Source organism: Diadema setosum, chromosome 2 (assembly GCF_964275005.1).
Source record: "Diadema setosum chromosome 2, eeDiaSeto1, whole genome shotgun sequence".
Taxonomy (NCBI): domain Eukaryota; kingdom Metazoa; phylum Echinodermata; class Echinoidea; order Diadematoida; family Diadematidae; genus Diadema; species Diadema setosum.
Window position 1 is genome coordinate 30,462,755 of NC_092686.1, and position 21,218 is coordinate 30,483,972.

A 21,218-nucleotide genomic window follows, 5' to 3' on the forward strand; every position below is an offset into this window, starting at 1 on the left:
GGAGGCATAAAAAAGTATACATCGACAGAAACTCTAGACAGAGTTTTTTGCTTTGAAATCACCTACTGTAACATGCCGAAGTCTGCGGATGGTAAATACTGACCAAGCCAAACAGTTGTTTAGACGCGGGCCTCGATTTTGAATGGACTATTTGGAATGGCGTTTCAAATGGTCACGTTTGCATATTACACTGATGTGAATTAAACGCCAACATCTAAACCATTCCGTTCCCCTTTCCGATTTTTTAAGAACTATGATGCCACTTACAAAACTGGATCAGCGGCTATGGGCGGATAATGAACATCAGTTCAATGATCTCAGAATAAACACTTAAAAAGAAATGACAGCCCTTATCGAACAATTCGATTATACGTTGTTAATTTGGAATGGATGCCGTTGTGCCTTGTGCGTATACTCCCCCCCCCCCCCCCCCACAAAAAAAGGGGGGAAGATGTGATGAAATGGCGCCAAGTTAGTGAGGAAATACAAGAGCAGTTACGTTGTTAATTTGGAATGGATGTCGTTATGCCCAGTGCGTATACTTTCAAAAAAAATGTGATGAAATGGCGCCAAGTGAGAAAATACAAACAAGAGTCGCATGGCTACGATTAACCTATAGTAAGAAGGTATCTCACTGAGCGGCGAACGTGGAGAATTTTTGGCTTCGTCAAGGTTCGTAAACAACTGCAATCACATTCGCATACAGTTTTCATCGTCGCATTAAACAGTTTTCCTTGTGCTGCAAAAGGCATTGTAAACATTATAATTCAAAATGTCTTTCGGACGAGAAAAACTGTTTGCGATTATGTAAACTGCTTACGAACTTGATCACAAATGTTTAAGAACCCCAGCAAAACCTATAATTCGCTACGTCGGCAAAACATTCGCCGCTCATTGGTGAGACAGCCAGGGTTAACCAATGCTCACGTCATAATCGACGCAGAACTCCGTATTCCAACTGTGTCCACAGTGCGCCCACGGTAGCACCCTGGTGAACGAGCTATACAGGTAGTAGAGCGCCCACGCCAATATGACAATGTAGTAGGTGTTACACCAAAGTGCGATCATGGTGGTAGAAAGACCGATGCCTACAGCGACCAATTGGTCGGATGGTGGGTGGGAGAAGGAGGAAGAACATTGAAAACATACCCAATTTATATATATATATATATATATATATATATATATATATATATATATATATATATATATATATATATATATATATATATATGTATAGAGAGAGAGAGAGAGAGAGAGAGAGAGAGAGATAAAAGCATCATAAAGATGAACAGTTGTGAACATCTTTACATTGTAATATAATAGTCAGGTCGCTCAGTAAACTCACCGTTGCATGGCGAATAAAAGCATAAAATCTGGAGAGATTTATCCTCAGGACCAATTCACTCATTGATATCAGAATAGGAGCCCTCTGAATTTTTTATTCTGTTTTATTTTCATGATATAAATGCTGAATTTCATTTGCAGAAAATTTCGTATGCATAATGCCAGAAAACATCTGGTAGTAAGAAAGGCAATTTACAAGTTGGGATTCATCGAGAGGAAGGAAAAGATGAGCGCTGGGATATCATACTCAAAAGTATACTGCACTTTTCACAGCGCCGTTCCACGATATTCATGAGAAAAGACACTGCAGTTACTTAACCATCTAAACAAGGTGTTTGGAAAAATCTTCTTAAAAGGGAAATTTCGTTCTGATTCTATGTTGTTTTGTATGAAAACAAACAAATCTGATAAGTAGATAAGTAACCAAATATAATATATTTGTAAACTTTCTTGGTATAAGCCATTGAGAGGACATCGACCTTTGTTTGACCATAATGTGATATCACCCTGTTTTTTTCCTAAAAACAGCTTTGAATATATTTCAACCTTTGTTTCTCTTCTCAGTAATTCCATCTGTACTATATATTTTCTGTAATTTTTGTTTATGTTCATCAAACAAAATGTGAAATAGATAGGAACTTAAACATACAGTAAGTGAACAGTTTGGAAGAAACTCAGACACACAAAGAAAATTACGAAATGTTAGATTTTGGAGAGTAAAGCAAGTTGGCAACTCTGCGTGACCTAACAGTGTGTACACAGAAATTCACTAATTTTCTCTTTGTCCCTTGAAAATGTTTCTTCAGACCCGTGCTTTGGTACAAGAGAATATACGTCTTTGCATGTCCTTTTCAACGGATACTGAAATTTGCTGCCCCCATGCACTCTGCTGTAACGCATGCCAGCTTGTTTAATGTTTGGTTTGTTGTTACAGGGTGAAGAGAAAACTACAAAATATAACCACACTGCTGAAGTTTCTACCAGAGGAAACAAAAATTGCGATAATAATGGCTCTATTCCTTCCGCTGATGAGCTGTGCTCTATACAAGTCTGCAATCTGCGATCATGTCAAAGACGGTTCCATGACATTTGCTCCAGAGACAATTACTCCCGTGAAACTACCCACGAACATGACCCTAACCAACTCATTAATCCTCACATCAAACTAAAACTAAAACCCTATCACAATCATAACCCTAACCCGAAGTCCTGGAGACAGAAATTGTCGCAGGAGCAAATGTCGAGTCATTGTTTTCAACGCGTGGAAGACACGTGTACACATTACCCAAGTCACCTTATATATCACAAGGTTAGTTGTCTCTCAGACCAATCTGAGAGGTTTTATTATTTCATCATTATTAATAATTACTAAATTAAGGAAACAGGGAACATTATAATCATCAATATCGTCATTGTTTATGGTGGTTGTAGTCGAAATTTGGGTCATTAGAAATCAAGTGAGGGGATGGAGAAGTCTCTTTATCATAGAACACATATTATAACACAAGATAACATCGAACAAGAGACAGTAATAATTTCTGAGATTTCGTTTTTGGGGGTCTTGTTTTTTGTCAAAACTGTGGTGTGCACATAATTTGAAAGAAATATCAATGAACATGTAATAGTTAATCTAAAAATCTAGTATTTTGCTGGAACTTCTTTTGAGACATGACTTACTAAATAGGTAAACAAGTGGAATACATCCTTGGGGAACTTTCAAGTGTTGTTATTGTGCAGTTTTTGATCTAAGAAACAACAATAAAAACGGAAAAAAAAGACAAAAAAGTGGAACCAGAAATGTCAATTCGCCTTTGGTTTTGTATGAGTCAACATTTTATGTTTCGTTGACGTACAGGGCATGCTATCATCACAATCCCATTAACTGCTGAAGCACTATATGCGAATAAACTTTCCATACTACCGTTATTGCTCAATTTTTTGTAAAATGTATACCAACATGAAATGAATGTAATTGTACCTCACGTAACGGAAGAAAGCTAACAATGGCTACAATCATAAAATGAATTGGCTATAATGTTGAAGATGCCCCACATTGCGTGGAATTTACCGAGGAATTTATGTACGCAGTCAAGATCTTGTGATAAAAGAGCTCGTAAAACTGAGTAGTAATGATGAAATATTATAATAAAGATATCTTACGAACCCTTTATCAAAATTTATGGAACAATGAGTGAATGAACTGTGTTCCGTCAATAAACCAATGGTGTTCACCTCTCTGGACCCATCATCAAACACAACGTAAAAGAAACACTCGGAGAGCAATAAACCTATAGTCCATAGGGTGTCTATCGAACGCCATGAATGTGTACGGACCTGCCTTTAAAGATACAAAATTAGAATCAGTTCATGATCTGGATCACCATCATATTGCTGTTCACCTGTTAATGTTTAAATACCACAACAGACTAATCCCTTAACATGTCAAAAATCTGTTCACAGTATAGAAACAATTTAATTCTGAAAGACACACATATACATGTAGATATATTACCTCCTTGGCGGAGGTAACAAAATCATTTGTGGAAAAGATATCACAGTAGCTGATGCTATGAACTACGGATTTATTTGGCGGGAGAGCAGTTTACTAACTCGTACAAAGTCCGAAGAAAATTCCGTACAACAGAAGCTTAACCTGTCAAACCGGAATACCACCATGTAGGGCCTGCATGCATTTTTCAGTTCAGTTTTATTCACTATCAATTTAGGAGTATACAATAAAAAGATACACAAAGATACATAACTATATACAAAGTAAACGTAAACAAAGCAGAAAACAATTAACCTTGATGGTGGGAACCCCAGGAGAAGCAGTGCTTATACAGATAGGGGCCCCAGTAATGCTTAAATATTAATATACATGTAAAACAGACAAGCGAAAGAATTAATATACATTTCAAGGTTGTACATTTGGTTTGGTGGGAATGGGAAAGGGAAAAAACAGCATGCATATATATATATATATATATATATATGCACAGATTCCATGGAAAACAACAGCGAAAAACCAGGAGAGAAATTACCCCTGATTCTGGCATTGTTCGACGGGGATGTATCTGATTGTTATACTATTTATATGTACTCTTCTTTTAATTTAAAACAAAAGAAAATACAAAATTCCGAATGAAACCTAAATTCTCAACTGAACATATGAGTGCACGTCACGAAATCAACACCCACGAATCATACGGCCCATGACGTTCGACACTAAGCAAACAAGGCCCACGAGACCGACACATTAAGCCCCGTGTTTTAAGGTGCACTCGTGGGCTGTTTTCACCTGCTGTCGAACTCATGGGCCTTATCTGCTTATTGTCGAACTCATGCATGTCATGAGCTCTATCACTCGTGGACCTTTTTTCAATGTCAAACTCGCGGGCTGCATGACTCATGGGTGTCGGTCTTGTGGGCTGACCCCGAAAATATAGCCCGGCTCACGTGTCCGTATAATGGAAATTCATTCATTGGTCTGAAATATATATCTATATATATCTTGCAAGATATAAACGTATGAATTACTAGTAATAGATCAAATTGTAACTGCGTTAAATATTAATATTCCATTTGTCAGAATAAAGTCACACATTATAAACGAAATCCAAAACTCCGGTCGGTTGCGAATTATTCATAAATACGTTTATAAGGATAAACAAACGAAATGACCACTTTAAAAAGCATTATGAAAATAATTTCACAACTAGAAATGTCGCTATGGCGACTGGTATGCCTCCGCCATAATGCATGGTTCTCCGAATAGGTCTATAGCACAATGTCTTGACAATGTGTGATAACAGCTTCACATAACTGGCAAAATATTAAAATGACAGGTTTGACACAAATGCATTGAGTGTTCACTATCCTTGAACAAGGTTTATTTGGATGAATGGCTATACAGTACTGTCTAAGAGTGCAGGCATTTGGGGATTTGAGGATTTTTGTACCCAACTTTTGACCCTTTTATAAGTTTAAAGAAGAAGTGAAATTTAGCACTTTCACTTGACATTTGACATTTTGACCTTTGACCTTCAGGCAAGAAACTTCCAAGAGAATCTGTATTGGGTATAAATATAATTATGCATACACTAAGTTTAAAGAAAAATCCTGCAGGCATTGCATAGATAAGAGAGAAACAATGACATTTTGTTGAGTTGACCTCGACCTTTCACCCCCTGACCTTTGACCCATGACCCCTAAATTCCCTACATGATCACTGTCAGTCAGTACATGCATAAATACTGAGTTCCATGAAGATACCTTGAAATATTTGTGAGATATGGAGAAAAATGTGAAATTTTAACATTGTCACTTGACCTTTGACCTCATGACCCAAAGCTCTCATTGGGGAATCTTTATTTGATAGTTCATGTTTACACCAAGTTTCAAGAAAATACCTCCAGGCATTACATAGATATAGGGGAAATAGTGAAATTTTGAGCATCTGACCATGAACTTTTCACCTTTGACCTTGAGCATGTGCGCCCAAAAGTTGATAGGCACAACTTCGCCCACTCATACACAAACATGCCATGTTTCATCACGATACCTCTAACAGTTTTTTAGATACGCTGTCCACAAAATAACATTACAGACGGAAGGACGGACGGAAAGACGGACGGACAGACGGATAACCTGAAAACATAATGCCTCCGGCGACACTTCGTGGCGGAGGCATAAAAATACGTGCGGAGAAAAAGAATGATTATATAAAAAGAATCACTTTATCTAAAATGGTATGCGTGATACTCGGAGATTGAAATATACAATAAATAAGCATACGTAAAGAAATGCACATTTGTAAAATTAAGTATAAGACTTCTGAAATGAAAGATTTACGTAAGAGAGTATAAATTTTTGACTCAAGTTTTTTTTTTCACTATTGGTCAGAATTCTTCTCACACAATCTCTTTGTCTCATCAATAATTTTATGATTACTCCTAGATGACCGTAACCAATAATAATTTTGTTTTTCTCCCCTGTATGAGATCCCCAATATTGTTTATACTTTACCTTCTTAAAAAAAAAAAAAAAAAAAAAAAAAAAAAAAGGTTTTGGCCATGATGCCATTGACGTGCATCATCACATACCATGAAAATTAAGAAATAATTCAAATCTAAAAAAAAAAAAAAAACATAATAAGAGTTTCATGATTATAGACCCACTTCACTTTCCCATTTCAATTTCACTTATTGCTTACCGTGTCTAAAATACGAAAAAAAAAATCACGAGTAATATTTTCTTTCAAAGAACGATATTTTGTCGAAGAACTTTTTATTGTGTTTTTGCGAAAACATAGCCGACATCACATTCAATTATACCTTTGACTGAAACAGTATCTCTTGCCATCAATAAGTTTCAACATACTGCCGGTGTCTTCCTGAGGTTGTTCAATGTCTTCTATACACGACATTTTTGCTTTATAAGCTCGGCTATATAATGTGGGAAGGCCTTGAAGAGGTTAAAGAATTATTTGATGGGTGGAAAACAATTTGTTTCTTTTGGTTTTTTTTTTTTTTTTTTTTTTTTTTTTTAACGATGAAGAATCTTCTTTGAGGCCAGTTGATTGTGGAGTGCCACAGCCAGGGAAGTATACATGGACTGGTACGTCTATCACATGATTTTCCCCATTTCTAAAATGTTGCAATCTCCTGTATATAATTTGCTGACGATTGTAATATCCTTTTCTCTCTTTCAATCCCCATACATTAGTTAATGCCATGGATGTAAACTGAAGAACTGTATAAAGTTAAAGGCAAATAAATTAGTGTTTAATGCACATCGAGAAATTAGATGCGATCATTAATAACATTAAAGCTCTCGATAAATGGCCACTTGTTTTAACTCTTGAAAATGAAATTCTAAAACAAATTTAGGCCCCCTACTCACTTGAATTTTTCAGTTTAACAGTAGATGATATTAGCTCTCTTGGAAACAACACACAGCTTGTATCTGTCGTATAATTTCTAGAAAATAATAGGCGAATAGACGTAATCAATGAAGTTTTGTTTCCCTGTATAACACGTTATTGACGCTACAGTCAACATTAACTTTACCGTTTTGTGTAGGGTAGCACACATTTAACTTTCTTGGACAGAATATTTTTCTATATTGAAAAAGACACTTTGCAAAATGCAGCTCCTAATATTCTCAAGTTGTATGATGAGTTATTTTCAGAAAATATATTTCTTTCTTTTCAGAAAATATATTTCTTTCTTTTTTAAAGTCGTGGATTTGCATTATAATCACTTGGGCTAATTCATTTTTATAATGTACGCTTTCTTGAGTTTTCTTTTTTGAATATGTTAAGCAAACCTTTTAGCAAAACGTTTATCAAAGTACATGTATTCATAAATACCCCTCTCGTCAATGAGATGAGTACCGTTTGCCCCTTACTCGAATTCTCTCTGTTATCAAAATCAACGTTCATTGTCGTCTTTAATTATCAAATTATGTTTCAAGATTCAGGTTTATTTTCACTTCCAGCAAATAAACAGAGAAATTATATCAAATGTACACTGTATGCACAGGATATATTATTGCAAAAACTTGACAAAATAATTAAAAGACGTTTTCTCAGTTTCTTGTTTTGCATATAGATATGAAAACATCTCTTATCAACTTAAATGTAACCTATACTAATAGTTTATCTAACTCGAATTTGTTCGTATTTTGCCCTGGGATACCGAGAATGTACTGACCTCCCTTAAAATTGCACCCGTTCTTTATACCCCTCCCCCCCCCCCCTTCCCTCCCTCTCCCTCTCTTTCTCTCACTTTCTATTCGCTTCCTAACACTCTTTACTGTTCCTTACCGGGTGACCGCCCACATTGTGTCTTTCTTTTGTTGTTATTGTTCTGCGCTTGTGTGTGTGTGTGTGTGTGTGTGTGTGCTTGTGTCATTTTGTTACAACAAGAGGAATGTCCAGTGGTTAGCACAAAAAAAAAAGAAAAACAAGGAGAAGTAGAAATTACGCGGTGCGTAATATATGTCCCCGCCGGAAGTTTAAATCTTCGGACTGGGATCAATGAGTTTGTTGCAGCTAAAGATAGCATTTTGTAGCAAAATGTACAATAAGGTCAAAAATCAAGGCCAAAGGTCAAAGAAGTCAAAGGTCAAAATTCTGTGTAGAAGTGTTGAAGCCCTCACCTAGTGCCATCACATAAAGCAGACGGAATCGAAATCGGGTTAGAAATGGCGAAGGAGTAGCATTTTGTAGCCAATGTACAATATAGGTCAAATATCAAGGTCAAAGGTCAAAGAAGTCAAAGGTCAAAATTCTGTGTAGGAGTTTTGAAGCCCTCGCCTAGTGCCATCACATAAAGCAAACTGAATCGAAATCGGCTTAGCAATGGCGAAGGAGTAGCATTTTGTACCAAAATGTACAATATAGGTCAAAAATCAAGGTCAAAGGTCAAAGAAGTCAAAGGTCAAAATTCTGTTTAGAAGTTTTGAAGCCCTCACCTAGTGCCATCACATAAAGCAAACGGAATCGAAATCGAGTTAGAAATGGCGAAGGACAAATATTTTGTAGCAAAATGTACAATATAGGTCAAAGGTCAAGGTCAAAGGTCACAACTGAAATTCTGTGTAGAAGTTTCAAAGCTCCCATGTAGCGCTATCATATATTAAGCAAACAGAATCAAAATTGGCTCATAAATGACAGAGAAGTAGCAAACTGAACATTTTGATCACACACGGACGCACACACGGACACACATACACACGCACGCACGCACACACGGACACACATACACACGCACGCACGCACACACGGACACACACACGTACGGAGCCCGTTTCATAGTCCCCTGCTCGAACTCGTTCGGCGGGGACAAAAAAAGAAAGAAAGAAAAGAGAAAGAAAAGAAGGGGATAGCGAACAATTTCAGAGACCCCAGTCATTCATAGGGTGCGTTTATCAACTCCTTTTCTCGGTAGAAACAGGTTATCCAAACAGCTTTCAAGGAATTTTTACGAGTTGATAAACGCAAAGCTGTTTTGAAAGCCCTTTAGGAAAGCCTTTACGAAAGGGTGCGTTTATCAACTCTCCTTTCTCGGCAGAAACAGGTTATCCAAACAGCTTTCAAGGAATTTTAACGAGTTGATAAACGCAAAGCTCTTTTGAAAGCCCTTTAGGAAAGCCTTTTCGAAAGCCCCAAATTTGTGGCGATCCAAACAGCTTTCCTAAACAGGTTTTCAGAAACCTGTTTGTAAAAGCCTTATGGAAGTTGATAAACGCAAAGCTGTTTTGAAACGGCTTTGTAGTCTTGTACTTCAGGCACGCCTTATGACCTCTTCTCCTCTGGTCGAATTGCGCAATGCAGCTGTACAGTGATAGGCCAGTTAAAAAAATCGTGTTCGCGAAGAGAGTTGATAAACGCAACTATTTTGAAAGCCGTTTCTAAAGGGCTTTGGAAAGGGCTATCGAAAGCCGTTTAAACAGGGGAGAGTTGATAAACGCAGCCAAAGTCGCATGCCGCCACTCAGAAATATTTGAAGTATGTGCTAAACTGGAGCTGCCTCACAGATAGGAAGACAATTGATTCATGTGGCATTGCATCATGACTCGTCACTCTCAAAGGAAGATATGTCTTTATTATGGTAATTGCTTTTCGCCGTCCCTTCTTAGAAAACAAGCGGCACATTAATAGTACAGGCAGTCAGGGCTTTGGAAAGGGCTCTCGAAAGGGCTACGGAAAGGGCTTTCGAAAGGGCTATCGAAAGCCGTTTAAACAGGGGAAAGTTGATAAACGCAGCCATTGAAAGACTTGAAAGTATTCATCTTCGGCGGGGATACAAATCAGCAGAAGACTAGCTATTTCCAGATAACACGTGGTGTCAGACAAGGTGATCCCTTGTCCCTTATTTGTTTATCATTGTATTAGAGACACTAGCAATCCGTTTGCGCTCCTCTCAAGATCTAGCCGGCATCACAATTAACGACAAAGAGTTCAAATTGTCACTTTATGCCGATGATTTCTGTTCGTTTTGTTGCGATGCCTCATCTATCGACAGTTTATTCAAAATTCTTGATCAATTCTGTAAATGCTCCAGTTTGAAATATAACCAAGAAAAGACAGAGATATTGATCGTTACGCAATCAAGTTCGATTGAAAAAGATGAGATTAAAAATGTGTTAAAATATGAAGTTCGTATTGTGGACACGATTAAAATCTTGAAACTTATGTTGGTTATAATGCAGAGCGATTTCAAAATGATAAAATGGCCGAACTGATACCTGGATTGAGAAAATTGTTGAATTTGTGAAAAATTAGAATACTTTCACTGTTTGGAAAAATACTTATTCTTAAAACCTTTGGAATTTCAAAATGTATTCACTTTTTTGCCTCCGTTATTATTCCTAAGAAAATAGTAAAAGAGATTGAAAGAATGTTCATGACTTTTTGTGGAATGGCCCAGATCGAATTAAATGTAGTGTGATGATACAAGAATTGATCAAGGGCGGTCTGAAGATGTTAGATGTACAATCTTTTATCGAAGCACAACAGTTGCCCTGGATGAATAGGATGAAACCTGAAAACTCACAAGCATGGTTTCAAGTCCTGAAATATTACTTAGATGAATATGGCGGAATTTTCATTTTCAATTGAAATTATGAAATGAGCAATTTCTCTCCGAATATACCCAGACTTTACTCCTCTCTTTTGCAGAAATGGCTATCAATATCCATACCAATGGAAAATCAAGCTTTCAGGTAACAGATAATTTGAATACCAATATGAAGTTTGACAAAAAGATGATTTTTTACAGAAGAATGTTGTACAAAGGCATATGTCTGCTACACCAAATTATAACCCCTGAAGGTTATCTTAAAGATTTTCGTGTTTTGCGAGTAGAATTTGATATTGATAGTAATGATTATCTGAGGTTACAAGGTATTTGGTCGGCTGTTCAGAAATTCATGTTTAATCAGTTAGTGCAGAATTTCCGCAAGTGGTAAAAGACGTTGTCGTCCTTCCGGAACGCTTACGTGTTGGTCTGAGTGCCCGATTAAAGAGCAGCAGAAGACATTGGAAGGGTGCAGGACTGCGATCCACTGTTCGGGGCTGCAGTTCCGAAACAGGCATGACCAAAGATCTTTTTTGGCTCAGCCCAAACACCACCGATAATCCATCCGTCTTGCTGCCGCTATTAACATCCTACTTTCACCCTTAGAAGTTGTCATACAATGATCACACTAGGGCGGTGAGTTGGCTCAGTCGGTAGCGCGTCTGCCTCACGATCACGCGGCCCGGGTTCGAACCCGAGTCTGGACTGAGCAATGTTGTGTGTAAACATACCGTCCCCTCTAGCAAGAGGCAAAACACTCTGTCCCTCGGATAGGACATAAAATGGAGGTCCCGTGTATGAGAGAGTCACAGCTCATGCACGTAAAAGATCCCGCTTCATTCATTCATCGCAAAGTGCAGGGTGTCTAACCCGGTGAAGTGGTCCCACCCCACATCCAACTGGACCCCATGGAAGACCAGCTTAGTGTAGCTGAATATGGGCTATCCAGCCATCTTCACAGATGGTAAATGAACAACAACAACACTAGGCAACGTATATAGGGCCTACTCTTAAACGATCTTCCAAAATCATCGCAAATTTTGTCATTTATCTGTTTCGCCGATGACACTAGCTTGTTTTTTTCACATCGAGACCCTAATGCATTAATAAATATGATGAATACTGAGCTCAGGTCTGTGCAATCCTGGATTTATGCGAACAAATTATCTTTGAACATAGAAAAAACTCATTATATGGTATTCAGTAATTCCTTGAATGTTGTTCCATATGATATCAAAATAAATGATTTATGTTTAAAGCAGGTTAATAATACAAAGTTTTTAGGGCTTTGGATTGACCAAGAATTATCCTGGAAAACTCATATCAATTTTGTAAGTAAAATTTTGTCTAGAAATATTGGAATCTTAAATAAGCTCAAACATTTCTTTCCTGTTCATATTTTGCAGAGTATATATTCTTGTTTAATATCTCCACACTTTAATTATGGAATTTTGGCGTGGGGAAATGCAATTCACTCATTACTAGATTCCCTTCTCCGTATTCAAAAGCGCGCAATAAGAATCATAAACCACGCCGGATATTTTGCCCATACAAATTGTTTTTTCCATCAAAACAGAATTCTGAAAATTCAAGACCTATTTTATTACAATCTCGCACTGTAAAAACATGGGTGTTAGATTTAACACCACGGGTGTTAAATCTAACACCGATCAAACTTCAATAAAGGACCACACCCACAGGTGTTAAAAATGCACTGTGATGGTGTTGAAAAGTGTTCACCTGACACTTCGTGGTGTTAATTTGACACTGTACCTGGTGTTATTTTGACACTGTACTGGTGTTAATTAAAAAATGACACCACATGGTGTTGATTTGATACTTGTTGGTGTTAATATCAATGGTTTAACACCCGTCCAGCTTCAATAAGGGACCACACCAGCTGGTGTTACTTTGGTGTAAAATTATTTTCACATTTTTTCAAAAATCTAGTATTTTAATGTAAAATTCTTGATCGTCTTGTTTAAATTAAAAATCAACAAGAAGTGCAGTTACTAAGAAACTCTTCAAAAAACAGTTTAAAATTTGGAAATGACACCCGGGGGTGTTAATTTAACACCATAAATGAACACCGAAAATTTAACACCAGCTCGGTGTTCACTATTTAACACCGGACTTTTTGCAGTGCGGAATTTTCATGTATAAACTAACAACCAATGAATTACCATCTGTTTTTATCCACATGTTCAAAAGGAATCGTTCTATCCACTGTTATCCCACTCGCCAGAGTGACGCCTATCACCTTCCCCGTACTCGCACTATTTTTGCAAAGAAAACAATTATATTTACTGGACCCAGATATTGGAATGATCTCCCTCTAGATATAACTTCTTCCTTATCTTTATTCACCTTCAAACGCAAATTAAAACAGTTATTACTTAGTGGATACACACTACCAAGTTTTTAGCAACCCTTTTATGCTCCCAGTCTTTTGTCCTTGTCCGCAGCACCAAGTCATTCAAGTTATTTCATGGTACCGATACATCTTTTAATAATATAGCATTTTTGTTATTCAAACACTGCGAGATTTGTATGCAGTCTGGTTTGTGCGATATCTATGTGGTTCATTAGTTATTACTCATCGATTTTTTGTACTTGTGTAATTTTAGTTGGTCAAGACAAACATATCCGTTCTCCGTGTTAAATTATATGCCTATGAACTCAGGAACCTACAGTTTTACAAGCTTTATAGCTTTTATGTAGGCCCCATCATATTTCTTATATACTTACTAGTGACATTTTCACACAATATGACCTTGTACATTTGTGTCAAGTATATTTTCTTTTTCTTTTCTTCTACAATCAAAAGACATGATTGTATATATTTTGTATTCTTGTTTTGTTGTCAATAATTTTGTAATGTCATCATTGAGAAATGGAAATATGAAATAAATTTGAACTTTGAACTTACTCAGGTTTGGCATGTTACTATATTACCTCATGTATTATACCATTTTCCTCACCCCCTTCCTTTTTCTTCATTTTCTTTCTTTCTTTCTTTCTTAGTGGGGCAGATACGTGAAAAAGATGCTCACATCCGGCGGAGAGTATGCAATTTTGCAATATTGGGGTATTTTGGGGTGCTGATTAAAAAAAAAAAAATACCGGATCCAAGAGTTCTGACCATATCGGTCGGCCGCCATTTTGAATTCCAATATGGCCGCCATCACAAAACATTTCACTTCAGTTCTGAATGATATAGGCCATTGAAATTTGATACACGAATGTATGGTAATATGATGACTTAAATAACAAATTAATCAAAGTTTCCAAATTTGCCGAATTATTAGCGAATTGGAAATCCAACTTTTAAAGTGTTGAATTCACCATTTAAAAGAAGGTAGGAGTGACAACGCTTGAAATGTTGATTTGCCATTTCATATTAAAGTGTGTATGTATATATATATATATATGTATATGTATATATATATATATATATATACATATATGAAGAGTTTGTTAGCAAAAACCGATAAGTCCATTTTTGAAGTTATGGTCAAAAGAAGCAAGAATTTTCTTATTATTCTCTTTATTTTTCTTGACCTTTAATCGCAAATATCTCCATTTGGCAAATATGGACTTATCGGTTTTTGCGAACAAACTCTTCATATATATATACATATATAATAATTAAAAAAAAAAAGCTGTTGTAGTGGTGACTTCTTTCACAAAAACATTATCCCAAATTTACCGCTACGTGAATCTCATTAGAAGATCCAGCTGAGGCACGCGGCTGGTTATTATTCATAACTCTCTGCCCCAAAAAGGAACGTGTGCATAAAGTTAAAGAGTTGAAAGGTTGGTCCGTCGGGTATTAGAGCTTGGGTCTGCCTGAACCGCTATGACGTCTCCGTGGCCGAGCGGTTAAGGCGTTGGCGTTCCATGCCAAAGACCCGGGTTCGAGTCCCGGCGGAGACCAATTTTTCAACTCTTGCGCTTTTCCGAAAAGGAGGAACAGTAAGAGGAATAATAATGTCAAAGCTACGCACCGATTTTCTCCTTCCTTTCTCATATCTCACATATACATATATTATATATATATGTATTAATATTATTTAGCATTAGTGTACATATAGGCCTATAACTATCATGTTACGTTTGAAGGTGTCGTAAAACAATGCTCTTTCGTTTTACCTCCACAATCAAGCATGCAGTGCAAGATATTCTTAATGGTATGCCCTTCGCCTTCCAAAGGCAATAATCGCTGGCTCAAGTGGTTACTTCACAAAGTGTATTTTTTATAGAGTGCACAGAACAGATCAAGAAAAGTAGTTATAGCATGATGTTCCTCTATATGCAAATGAGTAGCAGGCAGCAAATATACAGTATCATTTTGGTTACTATAAACTTTCTCTCAAAGTCGGTAATTTCTCGATTGACGTGTAATCGTTGATCAAGAGTATTGACCTCTTACCTTGAAAGAGAGGGCAGATTTTCCATGCTTTAATGCCACCGAGTGAGGTGTACTGTCCCAACGCTGCCTCGAGGAAGAAGAGAGGTACTCCGCCAAAGATCGCACAGATGAAGTAAGGGATGAGAAAAGCTCCTGTTGGGGGGGTGGGGGTAGGCGTGGCCGAGCAGGGGTGGTTGGGCGAACAATGGGATGTTACAAAAATGCAGAAATTTCTTCTCAGTATTGCGCATCTACATCGCTTCATTAAGCAGGTGCTATGGGGCAAATGACTACAACAGCCTCACCATGTAACCACCTTAAAGGCCTAGATATTTGGGCGGCTACCCTACCTCGAGTCTTCCTGTAACATAAAAGTGCCGTGTAGTTTGTATATAGAACCAAGGAGGTTTTATACATGGAGTTCCAACTGGCTGTAATTATTCAAACAGTTGTCAGATTTCTATTGATGTGCAAAAGAATTCCACAGGTGCACTTGTGCCTTTGATGATCGATGTTCCAAGCCGCTGTCTTGCTGAGCAATCTGAGGATTCATTTTGAACGTTATCATAATGTTGGCCATATTTTGCTTACTTATTTATTAAATGAAATGAAATTTCACTTAATAATAAAGCATGTAAAACAAAAGTCAATTGCGTTCAGAAATTTGCGCAAAAGTGTAAATCAGAGCTGTATCATGTGAAAATGTTTAAAACTGTACCATCCTGAAAAGCTGGTTTTATCACTTTTCCACTTAATTTGCCCAAATGAAACTTTATGTAATAATCTTCAAGTATAATTCTTTATTGATAGATATATCAGATTAGTGCCCGCGTATGCCCAGTCGAGTAATTTTCATCTTCATTTCAGCATTTTTTCCTCAATTTCTGTTCGCGCATCCTCGTGTCTGTACTACCTACCTTTTATAAGAAGGGATAGCGAAAAGTAATTACCATCACAAAGACATACCTTCCTTTGAAAGTGGCCTGTGATTATGCAACGAGACACGAGTCAATAAATTGTCTTCGTATCGGCGCGGCGGATCCTGTTTGGCACATGCTTCAAATATTTTTGAGCGGCGGCTTCGAACATAGATCAAAGGGAATAACTCAAATCAAAGGGAATGTTGTTACTCCATCTCTTCAACCTCCTTGGTAGAACAGGACTTTTCAATACGACATTAGGTGCAGTAAAATAACCTTTTGTATGGAATACTGAATTAGAAGCGAATATCTCGCATTACCGAAATAGTTAAGGTCTGTAGAAATCCCACATTGATTTTACTATGCAGTGAAATCCATGCGTATATATACACCAGTAAAGAGAAATGATGACATCTCTCTAATACTTCCGAGTCATGTTTGGCTTTTTTCCTTTTCAAGCTAACACCAGAAAATATTAGTTCTGGTCCCTTATTCAATTTTATTTGTGCAAAACTGCCAAAATGCACTGTCGAACTTTGAATATGTTGATAAGCTGATCTACTGGATGTTTTTACGACATTATCTTTAGAAAGCGTAACTTACCTCCACCATTCTTGTAGCACAGGTAGGGAAAGCGCCACACGTTCCCCAACCCAACAGCAAAGCCAATGCATGATAAAAGGAAATCCAGCCGCCCGCTCCAACGTTCCCGATTCACGGCTGCACGGTCGGGCTGGCATTCGCTGTCCGACGTGAAGCCAGCCTTCGTCGTTCCGTTAAACTCCGACTTAAGTGGCTCTAAGACCGATGCGCCTCTTTCACCATCCATTTCTTGTTCTTGGGACGTCATCTTGGCGCCACCTCGAATATTTCTCTCATCAAACTCTGCTCCGTATCCGCTGCAAATATTCTCGCGTATCCTACCTTGGTTGAATTATGTCTGTGTACCCTTTGGATAGTCTACTACAGACTGTATCATCACGTGCTGGTTAATTATATGGTCCTATCTATCATCTCTACCGATGGAGTACTAACACTTTGTCTAGAGTACACTGCAGAGATTACACTGTCCACTTTTGTGAAGTTTTATTGTCGTTTTGTTTGAGGATGGCGCACTTGCCCTCTGCGTCCACCGACAAGAAGCGTCCTGAGAGTATAGACAGAGCATACAGTAAGGGTTTCCAATCAGGCTGTGATGGAGTCCGAACCCAGCACTATACTGAAGATAAAACAAATTGCACAGAGCAAGATTATCGCACTTCTGGGGGGAAAAGGTGTTCAGCCGTTATACGCACTGACACGTGAAAAGAGAAAGGTCGGGGGAAAAAAAAAAGGAATGGGATGAAAGTCTCAGTGCGCGCATGTCAGGAGCGCACGTAATTTGTAACGATAATTCTAGTGCAAAGAGGTTCTATATAGAACCTCTTTGTTCTAGTGCCGTTCAAACACTCCCAATCATTGCATTTGAAGAATTTGGAGCAACACGAGCGGTGCGGACACGCTCACAATGTCATAAGAAAAATCGTTAGTTATCGCTATCTGCATCGCGATGCAAACAAACCTTGGTCACTGTTGATGTATTTTTCTGTCTTTTTTCCCCAACATGGCGATAATTACTAGTAATGTCCTGCGCAGCGTGTGTGAACAGTGGTAAATAAGATAAATGTTATTAGTGCCGTTCACACCATCGGAATTACTGCATTTGAAAGTCGAGTTTTCCAACGCGATTCAAAAACCATTAACTCTTGTGCATACGTCAAACATGGAGTAGATCTGATAAAATCATGTTGAGTAGACCGAGCTTCGATTCATTAGCATGGTCGCTTTCGAAGAAAGCCAGCATTTTGCTCGTAACTAAACTGTGAAATTAAAGAGAACTGATATCTTTGATCATACAGTTCGACCTCGATTATCCGGCCTTCTTTTATCCGGAAATCTCTATTATCCGGACGCGTTCACAGAGTGAAGGACTTTTTGTTTTTCATCCAAAAATTGAGAAAAAACAGTGATTTTAACATCTTTTCATGGATCTATTTCACTAATTTTATAAGATGTGAATGATAGGTTTCTCAGTATCTAATAAGGTAAAACATGTATGATTTTCACATAAAGATATACTTTATTTTTGTGAAGAAGGGACTACAATTTTGCGCAGGCTAACATAGACCTTTGCGGGATACGCTACCTGCCTAGCTGCCAGTGCACTGGGACGGCAGCTTGGACGGCAGCTATATACAGTAACATTGTGTCTCCCATATCTGGCCAATTCGCTTATCCGGATGAGCGCCGAACCCGATCCACATGGCCGCATAATCGAGGTCGAACTGTACTACTGAATCCTGATTACAATTCTGTTCATAATGTTAAGTTACCGGCAGCGAATGACTTTGTTTGTTTTTTGTTTCAGATACACCACTCATAAACATGACCAGATTTCTTTTTGTGTCTAAAATTCCTACCATGAATTTAAAGGGCATCATGAAACATTCAATCCTTTGCCGGGTTCACTTTCTGTAACGACATATCACTCGCTGCAACGGATTTAACGTATTGCACTGTTAATATTGCTCGTATAGATGGAATAGGGTGTTCAGTTTCAGTTTCAGCATTTTTTTTTTTCAGTTTGATTTATTTGTCCACTTTTATGAATATAGGGAAATACAACACAAATACACAATGAAAATGACAAAATCGGGAACCTCTAATCTTACTCGTAACATAGACATACAAGTAGGCCTTCACAAAAGGAACTGACATACGCGTGAAGATGCAATCATAATATATTTCGAGGTACAAGTGGAGGAGACCGTCATCAATAAGCAATATGTGCTTGACTGGGGTGGATAATTCCTAAATTATACAAGTAATAAGAAGTATAATTAGAATTCTATTAGTAATAATGAAGTATAAGTCGAAGAGGTTAGCATTTCCCAGGTGTTTAAGGCAGTGAAGTCACATAATGAAATTCAAAGTAGGTAAAAATTCCAGGCAGTCCCAGTTGGCTATAAATACCCGTGTCAGTGAGCAGTAAGCATCTTTTCAAAGAGAATACGGCTTTAAATAGACAGACCAGCAACACCATGCAGTATTGGGTGCAATGCAGACAATTAGCTCACTGGTCCTTCTCATGGATACAGACAAGCAATAAATAAAGCACAATCATTGCTGTTCCAAAGGCACGGAGCATTCTTATACGTATGGACATCTCAAGTCAAGCAATTAAGCAGAACATCAGCATACAGTATAAGGGCCCACCAGTTTTGACTTCTGTACAGTGTTGTAAAGGGAGGGTTCAGAACTGAAGAGTATCGATCAAATGAGATGCTGGGTGGGAACCTCTTCGACTTATACTTCATTATTACTAATAGAATTCTAATTATACTTCTTATTACTTGTATAATTTAGGAATTCTATTACGTAATACTCGTATAAGTCTTCAGAGGTTAGCATGTTCAAAGTTCCGTACAGAAGTCAGTCTAGTGGCATGAGTGAGGGTAGGAGGACAAGAAGGATGATGGACAGTTTTCACAACAAGGTTGAAACTTTGGTCATGACTCCTCATGCATAGAGAATGTCTATCGATGGTGACACACATTGTCGCAAACAAGAGAAGAACTCGAGCAAAGTTTGCTTGAGAACCTACTAGTATAAGGTGCAAGGCATAAGTTTTGAGTATGATATCATTTTGATACCTTGCGTGCTTTAACTGGAGCAGGATTAAGCATGATAGCGCACAGACAAATTAATCAAATACCATGGACCTCTTGTACCGATTTTCCAATCAAGACATAATCCTAATCATGTTCCTTAATATTCATGTACATTTGAAGGAGGAATTAGACATTAACCAGTTCATACTCGGCATAGTAATATTGCAGCAATAATTAGAGGCAAGTCCATTGCATTTTGGGTTGATATTAAAGTTTAAATTCATCAGTTTGGTGGACCGAATCTCCTAAACGAGTGGCCGAATAATGTGTCGCCATTTTCCAATGCACAACATAACGTGATTTATGGTCTTGTGTCTTATCTGACTCGTATTATGACATTGTTCTTAACTGAGATACTAATATACAGGTATACACATACTATCACAATTTACATGTATCTTTCTAACTCAGCAGAACTGAGAATTGTTGAACTAATGTGGAATCAATTGTTAGAAGGTAGAAGGTTCAAAATGTGCCAGCGTTCGTCCAGTCAGTTGTGGACAAGATTTCATTATGACCTTTATACTTCATGCGCGAAAGTTTAGAAGTTGCGGCGCTTCTGTAGCTATGAGCTGAGAATGTGATACAACTTTCATATTAGCATCCGTGGATGTCTTACCAGACCAGAGTCTGGGATGAACGCGGGATGACTGTGCTCCCAAATCCTTATGTATATGAACACGAGGTACGTCCTGTGGTACCCTTTCATACTGATCTCGAAGACAGAACAAACTCGGTACATGTTCCCATAGCAACAATACATTCATACCTAATTGTATGCAGCAGTCAGTACAGTGTACAGGGATGTATACGTACAGCTATTGACAGTATATTATTAGTTATATTTTAAGTGTTTAAATACAAGCAGCTGCGAGGGACTGGCTTTCAGCCTCCGCTCCAAGATGCTTGTCGTCACCGATTTGTTAGGATGTTTCGGAGAAATTATGAGTTTGCTTTCTGAACTTGCTCGTTGGAGATGTTCTGTGCATTTAATATACTCATGAAGAGCTGATCGGAACACAGAGTTTAGGGTTGGAGGTAAAAGAAGGCACTTTAATTACCTGGTTAGAGGTATACCTTCCATATCTCTAATGTGCAAACGTGGCATCATCTTCCGGTAATGTCAAGAACTAGATGTCTCAGCATTTGTGTACGTTTTGCCGAAACGAGCTAGGAAAATTGTTTTTGGATCAAGGCACTGAAGGAATCTATAGTTCATAGGTATCTTGAAACGATAAAAGTGATT

At 37.8% G+C, this 21,218-nt stretch overlaps 1 protein-coding gene and 1 non-coding gene across 2 annotated transcripts; one reads left to right on the plus strand and one right to left on the minus strand.

Moving 5' to 3' along the window:
* Nucleotides 1-912: 912 nt before the first annotated feature.
* On the minus strand, nt 913-17,112 carry LOC140244008 (sodium- and chloride-dependent GABA transporter 1-like). Its single transcript, XM_072323664.1, has 3 exons — nt 16,866-17,112; nt 15,364-15,495; nt 913-1,088 (listed from the first exon to the last, which is right to left on the minus strand). The coding sequence occupies exons 1-3, from the start codon at nt 17,110-17,112 to the stop codon at nt 913-915; spliced, it is 555 nt and encodes a 184-aa protein (XP_072179765.1).
* Nucleotides 14,796-14,867, plus strand: Trnag-ucc (transfer RNA glycine (anticodon UCC)). The gene has a single exon. It is a non-coding gene; the product is annotated as a tRNA-Gly (tRNA).
* Nucleotides 17,113-21,218: the final 4,106 nt, after the last annotated feature.

Coding starts and splice junctions, on each gene's coding strand:
- LOC140244008 (XM_072323664.1), bottom strand. CDS start 17,112: ATGACGTCCCAAGAACAAGAAATGGATGGTGAAAGAGGCGCATCGGTC. Junction 15,496..16,865: donor GTGCTACAAGAATGGTGGAG/GTAAGTTACGCT, acceptor CCCCCCCAACAG/GAGCTTTTCTCATCCCTTAC. Junction 1,089..15,363: donor AATCTGCCCTCTCTTTCAAG/GTAAGAGGTCAA, acceptor TGGTCGCTGTAG/GCATCGGTCTTTCTACCACC.